Source organism: Neodiprion virginianus, chromosome 1 (genome assembly GCF_021901495.1).
Source record: "Neodiprion virginianus isolate iyNeoVirg1 chromosome 1, iyNeoVirg1.1, whole genome shotgun sequence".
Classification (NCBI taxonomy): domain Eukaryota; kingdom Metazoa; phylum Arthropoda; class Insecta; order Hymenoptera; family Diprionidae; genus Neodiprion; species Neodiprion virginianus.
This window is the reverse complement of record NC_060877.1, coordinates 547,298-559,408: the sequence shown is the minus strand read 5'-3', so window position 1 is coordinate 559,408 and position 12,111 is coordinate 547,298. Positions and strand designations below refer to the sequence as shown.

The 12,111-nt window shown below is 44.7% G+C and overlaps 1 protein-coding gene across 1 annotated transcript in view; it reads right to left on the bottom strand.

The window, feature by feature from the left end:
• Window positions 1–12,111, bottom strand: part of LOC124296722 (uncharacterized) — a 131,590-nt gene that overhangs the window by 17,368 nt on the left and 102,111 nt on the right. Inside the window, exon 4 of the mRNA XM_046747018.1 lies at window positions 4,600–4,783. Within this exon, the coding sequence (XP_046602974.1) occupies window positions 4,600–4,783 (184 nt within the window). The remainder of the gene's footprint in view (window positions 1–4,599; window positions 4,784–12,111) is intronic.

The window sequence follows — 12,111 nt, the reverse complement described above, 5'->3', positions numbered from 1 at the left end:
AACATCGTAGTGCGCGTGTTAAGGGTAAAATGTCGTCCATACCATTTATTCCCACAAATTGACAGGATAATCGCTAGGCGAGTACTTGGATAATGAAAAATTCAATCAATACTGATCGACTGGAGATTGATCGTTCATGCATAAACAAGCGTAATGAAATTACGAACATCAACGATTGGTAATTGGTGGTGTTCACACTGCTCTCTGCAGGCCAAATCTTCAGCGTTACGAAACCATGAATTAAATTGTCAATTAGACATATTTGCTGAAAAAAATTAAACTCCTTTTCCTGTACTACTAACCAGCAGATCGTGACTTTCCTTTTACAAGTATTGTCAACACGATGGTTAAGTTTAAGAATCAATTAGCTGGGTTAATTTATCACTCTGAATCCCAGTTAATATTTACTGTTAGTTGAAAAGAAAAACATTGAAACATTCTAAAAGTTTTTCAGATCGTCGATTATTAAAAGTCGAATATATATGATCACCCCAGGTTCAATTTGTTCGTTGGAATGAAAAAGCATTTGAAAATCCGCCCTCGTTTCCTCGGTCTCCTTCCCTCTCTCTCTCTCTCTCTCTCTTTCTCTCTCTGTAGATATATTCCCTTGGCACGAGAGTTCACTACCACGGAAATACGCAGCGGGTATGCTACTTCCGTTTACTGTAGCATCATTACGGTGTCTCGACTAAGGGCAGGCGATTCAATCTGCAGTTATCTCGGCGGGCGCGAGCCGGTGAGGAAGAGGGAGACGGGTGTAACCCTCAATTTCATCCATCCTCCCTCTAACCCCTCACCCCCTCCCTCCCTCCCTCCCTCCCTTCCTCACTCTCTCTCTCTCTCTCTCTCGCTTTCTCCCGACGCCGACGTCGACGCTCTTCTTCCCTACCTACCATCCACCACAAGAGAGAGTCACTCCGTTTCACGTAATAACGTTACCTACGAAGCGATGAAAGTTTAATACCAACCTCCCGGAAATTTAATATCCTTTTGTTCCTAGATTTTTCCCCGCGGTTATCGCGGGAATCGAATTACGGCAGTATAGAACGTCGAAAAGCCAGTTTTCGGTTAGCCAAGAAAATCGCACTTTTCCTAGAATTCTCGTTACGCTCCGGTATGGAAAAATACTCTCGGCTTTCGGAACGATTGAGAATACTAGTATCGCAATCGTATCCATGTATCATAAGATGAAAAACATCTAGAAGTCGATATCAACACTTCGAGTAGTACAGAAACTCATCTTTGACTAAAGGCTCGCGGCTCAAAACGATGCGATTCTTCGCACTGTAATCCCCGGCCGAATTCTTGTAAGGGTACCGAAAACTGAATTGGTCCGGTTTCGAATGTGTAGAGTCAGGCTTAGTTATAGGGAGCTCAGGGAAGTGAATGGAGGTGGGTGTTTTTTTTTTTTTTTTCATCTTTTGAGCGCAGGATTATTGAGGTTTTCGAATTCGTATCCGGAGGGTCTGCGAGCACGAGGCATGATGTATTGATAAATGCTGTTATATCCTGTCGCTTGCGGGTAAAAAGACGTGGGTAGCTTTTAAATCGGATGGGAGGGGTATTCGAGGGAAAGCTTTTTTTCGGTTACATCGCCGTATATTTGCTCGGCGAGCCGTGATGGTATAAGGTATGTATACGAAACGCTGACTTATATCGGCAATACCCTGCAGAGGGAGGGGATACGAAGGCTATCAACAATATTTCAACCGATAAACAATCTTACCCTCTTATGACAATCACTCTCCAACGATTTATCACCACTTACTTTCGATCTCCGCTACGCAATATGCGATACGAGGGATCAATTATCCCTTAATAAACATACGCATATCGACCAGAACTTGGGCCTATTATGCGGTGCTTTGTTCGTTGCAATTACGATTGCAATCGTAATTATAACAGCCCTGGTTAAGCGACGGTATTGTTGCCGCGCCGCTTCAGCAGCGCGTAATACGATCATCGGTAAACCCGACGTACAATCAAGAATTACTTCGTCGAAGACAGGTTGAATTAAAACGGGGCGGCGGTACAACCTATCCTGGAATTTCCCTCTGACTGCGCTACTTCAAAGGCTGCTTTATAACCAAATCATTAACGCTGGACCTTTAACAGGAATCTGCGTCACCGCCTGTTCTCAAGGGACGGCGAATAACTTTGATAAGCGCTCGAATGAAAGAAATTGCGATTCTTCGAGAAATTTCACTCTCCAAAGAAGGTGCATTTTCGCATTCCTAAATAACAGGACGTTCGATGTCCTTGTAGCGATTGTTGAAAAATACTTTCCTTCAATAACCTCAGTACACGTATAATAATTAGCATCAGGTATAAGTGACGTAATATTAATATTTGGTTGTTAATATTTATTATTTCGTAAAATTACGGCAAAAACAATGCCGCACTTGTTCTCTATACAAGAGTTTACATAACGTACAAAGGCAGACGTGGTCCTGTAGTAGATTCTTTTATTTCATTTTTCAACCCCTGCTCTTTGAAGTGGGAGTCTGCGGGAGTTGTTTTCGCAGAAACGAGATTGTCTGCGGGGTTATTATTGGAAAGCAAAGTCGAAAGAGAGAGAGAGAGAGAGAGAGAGCGAGAGGGAGATCTAGGGGTGGTTCGGTGGTTGCGAGAGAAGAGACGAGAAGCGAAGAAGAGAAGGAGGAGTGACGGTGGGATGGGGTGTGGCTATATATCATTGGTGGTTTAATACCACCAGAGAGATCGGAATCGAAGAGGGGAAAAGAGGGTAAAACCGGGGCCTTGGAAAGGGAGGCGACGCCGACGCCGACGCCGACGCCACAGCGGCTCCGCTAATGCCGCAATTTCATCGTTTTTCTTCACCGCGACTTTTTCCTAATGATCACGAGGGCGGTGGACGCACGGCGCGGCGGTTCTCGTCCAAGTGAAACTTTTGGTCCTCTTCCAATAAAAGTTGGCACGTGCTCCGTCGTTCGTTCCACGTCGATTATATCGCCGGGGTATACGTATAGATCCGGGCATGAAATACGTACGTAAACGTAGACGTACGAGTATACCTAGGCGAGCGCAGACGCAGACGGACACACGTAACCCGCAGAGGGCTGCGGAGCGACGTCTAGAATTTCCTATCGTGACAAGGTGGGGATGCCTTTTGCACCCCCGCGATGCTTGCCTGTCCGGAGAAAACTTTCCTAATATACGCTTGGCCGCGACAACTCGCGAGATCCGCTCGCCCGAATCAATCCCAAAAGTTTTTACATAGGTATACGTACGTATGTACAGACAATTTACCCACAGTTTCGGGTTTGCGAGAGGAGAATTTTCCCATTGAAAGATGAGAACGCGGGTTCACAGTCGTATTAGAGCTATACTGTGCCCTTGCAGTCGAGGGGGAGTCTGAGCCAGGTTGAAAAGCCCTCGGTAGTTGAAAAATCCAACTTTCATGTATACAAAAGGACATAGCTCATATGCCTGAGTCACGCGGAAAACGACGACGCCGATTGTAAAGTCTATCTGGTATTGATGTCTGGAGGGTGGTACGTAACCGAACGATAAGAAGAATTTCACATTATTATTTTATTCCGCGTAAAAGATACATACATACGGGAGGTATATAGTTTATATATGTTTGGGCATCTGTATATTCAAGTAGATACGATATTTCATCCAACAACATTGTGGGTACACTTATGTATGTATGCATACATACATGAAGCAGAGGGAAATAAATTTATTCTTTTACACATTCACCGGATGATGTATTGTACGGTCTTGTAATCTAGGGGCACTGCTCGGGAGAATTTTTATATTACACTCCGATTATGGACTCGACGGTTTTCATACCTTTTATTCATTTTTCATTTCTTTCGCATCCCATCGACAAGCGGAGCCTGTTTGCCCTGGAGTAAAAATAATGTTCCACGTTCAATTAAATACGCTCGAGAATTCCCTTTGTAAGCAAAGTTCTCACTCCTTCTCTTTATTATTGCTCTTTTTAAATTTTCGATGCGAAATTCGATGAAAGTGAGATTTGGATTGCACGTACACGGTACGGGGACGCACCGTAACCTTCAAAGATCCGCCTCGTTTCATGAAATTTTTCACTAAATCGCCAAGTAGGGGACGAATCGCGACGGTGGATCTACTTAGATACGCATCGTCAGATCCCAGGTTTCGGATGTTTTTTAATCTTCCCTTTTACCGTACGGATTCTTTTGCGTGATCGAATTGCAACGGGCCCCCCGACCCCCCTCCCCTTCCCCTTCCGCAATTAAGACATTCAAGTATACGGATATGATTCGTAGTACGAAAATCGAAGCTGTACGAAAAAGTGGTTCATTCCTTTCAATAGTTCGTCAAGGTGGTCCAACCTGTAATTTCGTGATGACGTTTCATGATTCGGAACTGTCGCCATTTTCTTCACATTGGAATATAAAAAACAAAAATTTATACGCTAGCCAAATGTGCAGTGTGCCGATTTATCCTATGCATACGATGTCCGATAAAGAGTGTGCTGTAATGATTAATTTTCGTGATGCAGCTGGCAGAAAAGCTGCGGGTGAATATCGGCACGTGTAAAAGTAGTATGAGATACCATAAGTGATGCAAGATGCGTCTCACCTTTTTTGGACTTGTCGGATGAGGTAGGCGACGGCGAGGCTGGAGGCGCCGGGACGCAGGAGACGGTCGAGGAGGCGACGGGACTCGCGGCGGCAACGGGGAGCAGCAATTTCCTCTTATGGTTGCAGAGCTTTGTCATCTCCCTGGTTTTGCCCTGGTCCGGGCACCAAGGTCGCGTAGCAACCTGAAAAAACAATCAGGAATTAAGATTTCAGCTCTGGCTAGTGAAAACAATGTGAAATTAATCCAAGAGCCGAGCCTCTCGGTATTTTCAAGCTCAATAATGGCGACCTAATAATAGCAGTAACTGTCGGATACGCGCGACCCTTATACATATACGTAAATTCAGCTTCTCATTGGTCGTATTAGTTTTTAATCGCGTTAAACAAAAGTGACATCAATTATGTCCTCAGATATTTAGGTTAGGGGTGGGTGTCGTCGCCAACATTCGTCGTCGGACTGCGGCCGTAACTACCTGGCAGAGTCCCTCTATTAATCAAGAATAATACATGAGGGGGCAAAGGAAAGTGGCACGCGAATCCGTTCATCGTCGATTGGCTCTGAATTATTTCGAGCGCTCCGTTCTAATTTTTTACTCTCAAACTAATATACCAGCCACTCAAACTCAACTCCTCGATCATCCGCGGCGTTTCAGCCTTTCTCTCCGGTCCGAGAGTCGAGCATCGGATGTAACGTATTATACGTTAGGTATATAATATATGTACCTCTACATCCATCCGGACATCGAAATCATCTATAATAGGGGAGTAAAGAAAAGGAACCCTGAGACCGACGACGCTGACAATCTTTACCATCTTTACGACCTACGTGCCCTCCTTCTTTCCGTCATTACCGCACCATACATCAAAGTTGTTCTCCAAACCAGTAGTTCTCAATCTCACACGGTATACGGTGCCCGCCTACTCATCTTGACCTGATTCGCAGCGAAAAAAGTATATTGAATCCAAAGTGCAAGAGTATTATTATAAATGCGTTGACGGTGAAAGTCGTCGCGCTTTAATTATACACACAGCTATGCGACGGACCTGATTCTCGATTACGCTCGTTAAAAACCAGATCACATTCAATCTTGAGACTCTTCCGTACCGAGGGAGCACCGAGTTCGTACGTTATGATGATAACGAATTGGAACGACGATCCTCCGGACAAGTAAAACGAGAACAAAGAGTGAATAATTACTGTTCGTGGGCGTACATGCGACGCGTGTGTTAAGCGATTGGTTCGTTAACTGTAATTCTACCGCAAGGCAGATCAATACATCGCATGGTAGGGTATTGATGTGAGTTTGACCCTGTAATCAGTAAAGCGCGTAACGGCTGGATGGAAAACAAGTATAATGATAACGCGCATCTTCTGATTCATCAATTTCCAAATAAGATACAGCTTATCGCTGCCGGTTACGTTCGAACATCCGGCTACGGAGACGTTCCGTGGAAACTCGACAAGCAGAAAAATCACTAACACGTAGTTTTATACCAGAAAGCCGAGACGAAGGTTCATTGCGATGGATGGCAACGATATTTTCAAAGCAGCCAGACGGCGATAATACGACCAATTTGCTAAATCAACGTAGGAGAAATAATGAGACGTGATAACTTGTCGAAAGCGCACGACCGCCGTCCGAGATGCAGAAAAGTAGCAGGTACGTCAGAACTCGACGAGCCACGCGATGTAGACAGTGTAATCGTATCTCGTAATTCTTGATAAACTGTAACTGGAATGGAGGTTAGCGGTGATGGCTTTAATTGATCATATAAATTAACAATGGCCTGAATGCGATGGTGGGATTATTGATTTAACCTTGAAGTCATTTCTGCCGACTATAAATTATCGCTAATTATAGTTTCTCGCTCGGGCGGAGGGGACCCCCGATGCTTAATTGCCCGCGGATCTCGTATACTCTCATACTTTTTCCTGCGGGAACGATTCTATAAAGACCGATACTTTGTCTGCATTCTGGGACAAGCGGTAACTCGAAGTACACGCAACGTTCTTTATTTCTTACTCGGGGATTTTCGGTGTGGCCGAAAGCGAATCCTACGTCAGAATTTCAAAATTCAAGATGGCAGATTGAGAATAAGAAAAAAAAAGATCCTATTCGCTCATACCAGATCCGCAACTTTGAATTTTTAAATTTACTCAGATCTAGCACCGTTTTTGAAATCAGTGACCTCAAGAAACTTCATATACCCAGTTTCGACGGAATTTGACTGCGAGGAAAAACGTATGCTTCAAAGGGTTAATTCAAAACTTCATCAATGTAAAACATGAATGCGGAACTTCGGCAGTGCGGTAAATATCGTTTGCTATACGCTGCAGGGATCCGTCGTCGACCGTGTTACATATTTAAGCCTTGTCCGAAGATACGCTACACCGTCGCGTACTTTCTCCCATAGGAATCCGAGAGTGTGCGGCAAAATGCATCTGAAAATTGATCATAAGTACCTAGACCGCAAATTACAGCACGCTCCCGACGTGTTAGCGAAGCGTGGGTAAATACACATAACGCATTGCTCGAGTGAGTCCAGGTCGACAGAACCGTCCAGTCGGCAGGCGTGAGCACAATCGATATGCTCGACGTCATTTGCCGCATAACAACGAAAGAGAGACAGAGAGAGAGAGAATGAACGGGCGAATGAATGTTTGATTGATTTACGAACGTGGGACGAAATAATGTATGAGGAAAAATCGAGGTCGAATTAATCTGCAACGGCCGCGAATTATACCGAGCGAGGATGAATACTTATCCATCCATCCTCCCCGCTTCTTCCTCTTTTCCCGCAGACGGTTTATTCCCTCTTCTTTTTGTCCACCGCACTCCCTGGCCTGGCCCGGTCGGAGGATTTATGAGGCTATAACTTCTCGATGCATTCACCAGTCGACCGAATGCGACGCGACCCGTTTCACCGGGAAGTGGTCTGCGTTTTATTAGCGAGCCATACCCCGATCTCGTGTCGCATTGTCCGCCCGATCGCGACGATTACCGACTCCTCTTCAACTTCCACTATCCCTCACCATCCTCCGTCTCTCTCTCACCGCGCGGGTCGTTTCGCTGAACCTATAAAAGCGCGTCATCAGGACTCCGCCGCCGTGAAGATAAAGAATTGAGGAAAAAAATCTTTCTCCAGAATCATTTGCTTCTGTATTCTGCGAAGAAGTGAAATCGCATAGACACCCTGCGCGCATCACGTATGTATAGATTCTGCGAAACACGACGAAACTAAACACCGCAGCTAGTGTGGCTAATAGGCAAGCTGGCAGGGACTGCTCGCGCGTCGTTAACGAAATTTATGCTCTAGGTTGTGCTAACGTCGGGTCGCGTGTGCGCTGCTGCACCTATAAGCTGGTTCGAAAGAAATTCGAGGCGGTGCTTGGTCGCATGCCCGAAATTGCACTCGTGAAAAAATCACAAGGAAACGTGGGTAACAAAAGATAAATACGTACCCACACACGAAGTACTTGATGCAGTGATATTTATTGTTCATGATAAATATCAAGGGTATCAATTGTTAGTTTCAACCGAGGGGTTAATCACTCATCGATTCCAAAATATTTCGCGAATACGCTGCACGTACGTCAAGATTAACGAAATGAACTCCACCTTTCCTGATACAAAAGTAGCGTTAGAACGGAACCGCGATTTTCCTGTGATTTCGTTCCCAAGTACATCTACCTCGAAAGGGAGAGAACAAGAGAACAAGAGGAGAAGAGGAGAAGAGGAGAAAAGGAAAAACTTTACGATTCCCATTTATAACGGAGGTTAATGTTCACCGTGACTGGCGCGATGCACGTCTAACCAAGGTAGAAGCAACCCACCTCAGCAGAGTTTAAGTCTCTTGTCGTACGTCCCGGGGACCTTAAATTATGCAATTATATCCGTCTGCTCGGAGATCACGGTCCACGTTCCAAGCGTCGATCATCGTCCAATCTCCTCCGCTCCGCGGCAAATTTCCCAAGTCGAGAGCGTTTGCAACTTGCATACCTGCGAGTGCCTGTGCGCAAGTAACGGGCCAGAAACTGGATAATTCGGATGAATTTACCGCAGAGCACGTGCGTGAATGCGTCGAGGGGCAGATGCACGCGTGGTCACGGCGTATGTACCGAGGCATAAATAAGTTATAGAGGAGTTGAAGCGAGTGCAATGCGGAGCGATACAAGACGACGTCTTGGCTCCGGCGTATAATGAGATAGGCATGCCTTGGTACATGTTGTACGGTACCGCACGTATACGTACCTACGTTGGGTACCTATCGTACAGGCAATTGCATAGTCGTTCGTCGCTCGAGCATGACTTACGACTTACGAGTCGTATTATCGTTGCCATTATTCAGCTCCGCGTCATTCTCCTCGGACAAAGTGCCCGTGTTCACCAGTTCACCATTATGCCGCTCTGCCTCCTCCTCCTCGACACTGACGTAAGGCCTGCGGATCGGGAACCGAGATTCCTAATGCAAGATGCTAAAGTAAACGGTGCGCCTGTACCGCTGCGAGTAGAGTCGTCCAGTTGTCACAACGATTTCGAGTAAAGAGATTTCGGCAGATTGCACACAGCCGATTCTATCTTGGATCGAAATGGCCGGTTCGTTCAAATACAGTTCGTAAGTAATGTATGTACATGGAAACTTCTCTTAACGAGCATCTCTTTATAACGGACAGTCTAAAAATCTCCAACAGCACGTTTTACGCGTTGATATTGTCCCGAATGGCGGACACTCCTCAATAACGGACAACATTTTTAGTCCCGAAGGTGCCCGCTATTGGGAAGTTACAATGTACCGTCAACCGTGAAAACACCGAAATTACCGAGTCGTCATCCTCGGTTCAATCTCACTTTTGAATGTAGGTACTTCCAAAGAGGAATCGGAATTTCAATTTCAAACTCGAGCTCGAGTTAATTAAATTCATTTTCAACGAAGTGGTGACGCTTTTTCTCCCCGCTCCTCGTCACCCTCTCCTCCATATCTCGTGAACAGAATTCTTGTGCATTCGTCGCATATTATAACCACGGCGTGAAATAAAGTTATTATGAGAAACCAGTTACGATCCATGAGAAATAACTATGAATAATATCCCAAGAAAAAGAGCACGGTACGGCATTGATGCAAATGAAATGTCGACGGAATCCGATCTCACGATTAAATCGAGCCGTACAGAGACTACAACATGCTGATCGATGTAGATCTGTAACATTCCTTCTGCCACGATGTAAGTATACTTCGTTAAAAACGAATCCCTCCCCTTCCCCCGCCCCTTTCTCTCTTTCTCAACAATTTCATTAATGCAATACACCTGCGGTTTAACGTGTCGGTAACTGAAAAAATAAAAAAAAAAAGAATAAAACATCAACAACAACAAGAAACATACAAGTTTGAAGTACACTTGAAATTTCTCCGAAACTTTGCGACGGACAATATAATTGAACGTTAAACCGAAATAATTTCACAGCGGCCAGGAAGTTCGATGCCCCGGGATAATACAATTAAAGCCTTTGGTGGTCAAAGTAGCGTATGAACTCAGCCGATGAAACCGCGACGGGGGATTCCGGGGTTTTGAGTCATAGGGGAGGAAGAGAAAGGGGTTAACCGCGGGACACAAAACCGTGTGGTTAATTCCCTTTTCTCATCTCTCCGGCAACCGAGCCAGCCAACTGCTCACCTTCTTGCCTGCCGGCTTTTTCGATTCACAAATCAAATTCGTTTCTTTCCTGTTTCAATTTTGCACGATTCGTGCGGCGAGCTACGCTCGTGCTATCCGTTGTCTCCTTTCCCGAGTGTGTGGAACTTTCGCATTATTTACTCTGATCCAGAGTTGAAGCTGCAGCGGTGCAATGGAGGCAAATTGTAATTCAATTCTGCCCTGTTCGTTGGGGGAGAAAAGAAAATAATAAAAGAGAAAAAAATAAATAAATAAATAAATAAGGAGGTCAGAGCAGGATTATAAGCAGATCAATAAATCCTGAAGATGGGAGTAAGTATCGCGAGGATATAATTGGTTATACACAAAAATACGACCTATTATATTTACAACGCGGATAAGATGAGGAAGGAAAAAAGAACGAGGCCTCGTCATTTCGTGACTCGTTCGTTAGTTAATTGTCCTTGTCCCCCGTAGTTAGTGTCACGAGACGATAAAATTATTGAAACTCGTAGCTGTATAAAGTTGAATAAAAAAAAGAATAAAGAAGAAAAAAGAAAAAAGAAAAAAAAAGAGTAAGAGCAGATATAAAAAAGACGTGCAGAAGTTTGTCGCGCGTAGCGTGGGTAATTGGCAACGATGACGAAGAGGAAATTGGCCCTGGTCGCTCTGGTCCACCTCCTCGTCCTCCTCCTCGCGCCCGCGGAGAGTAAATTGGATCTCTTGCATACGTATCTCACCCATACCTGTGCTCCGTTCACGCATGTAACACAGAGACACGCGTGCAGCGGCGAGCATTAAAATACGGATAAGTTTAATACCATGGCAGCCAGCTTGGCGATGTTCACCAGGCAAGCAAACATAACTCCCTGCGTACATCCTCCTTCGACCAACCGGCCGGCCACCGTTCGCCACGTCTTTTTATCCCTTTTTCGTTCTCTTGCTTAATTCCTCTTTCACTCTTATTTCTCTCTTATTATTCTTTTTCTCGCACGCAACGAGCCAGCCTGCATGGATTTTTATATTCAGCACGCGATTACCCCCCCCCCCAAGATACGGACGCGGAACGAGATGAGAGAGAGGTACCCTAATCGTTTTCAAATTATTTCGACACATACTCAAATAATATTCCCTGACTTTTCCCGTAAAAAAATTCATAATTCCGCGACGTTTTACCACGAAACTTGGGTAATGGTGGGCAGATTTAATTACCAAAAGCCCCAGAACTTGTGCACCTTAAATACATAAATTTGAATCTAAAAAACACTTATCATTCATTCGTTTCATACAAATAATTAGAAATTGAACAATACCATTTTCGAAAGTTAGCTCAACTGAACTTGCGACAATTATTTGAAGTTTGAGAACGATTTATAGAATAAGTACGTTTTTTCCTATGGTCCATCATAATTTCCTAAATTTTCCCTAACTTTTTTCCGATAGACGAAATTCCCTGACTATCCCCGGTTTTCCCGGTCTGTTGCCACCCTGGTAGACAATAACGATGCCGGTAGAGCCGCCAAATAAATATCGCGATACGCGATCAGATTGAAAATTATTTTTAATTCGAATTCGTAAGAGTGCGGAAGGTGGAAAAATACGGGGGGATTAGGAAGGCAATAAATTATCGGCGTCGTAAATCAATCGTAAAAATCGAATCAAGCCGAACCGAATGAAATGGAATCTCGATGGGGAAAGTCAGCCCGAGAGTGCCGAAAAGTTGAAAACATAAAACCGCGCTTGACGGTCGGTTAGGGGGGAGAGAAAGCCAGCAAACTAAAAGTCTTGTACTTTATCGCATCGTTCGAACCACCCACAGCAACTGCGTATTATTCTATAGAAAATCCGGCAATATCC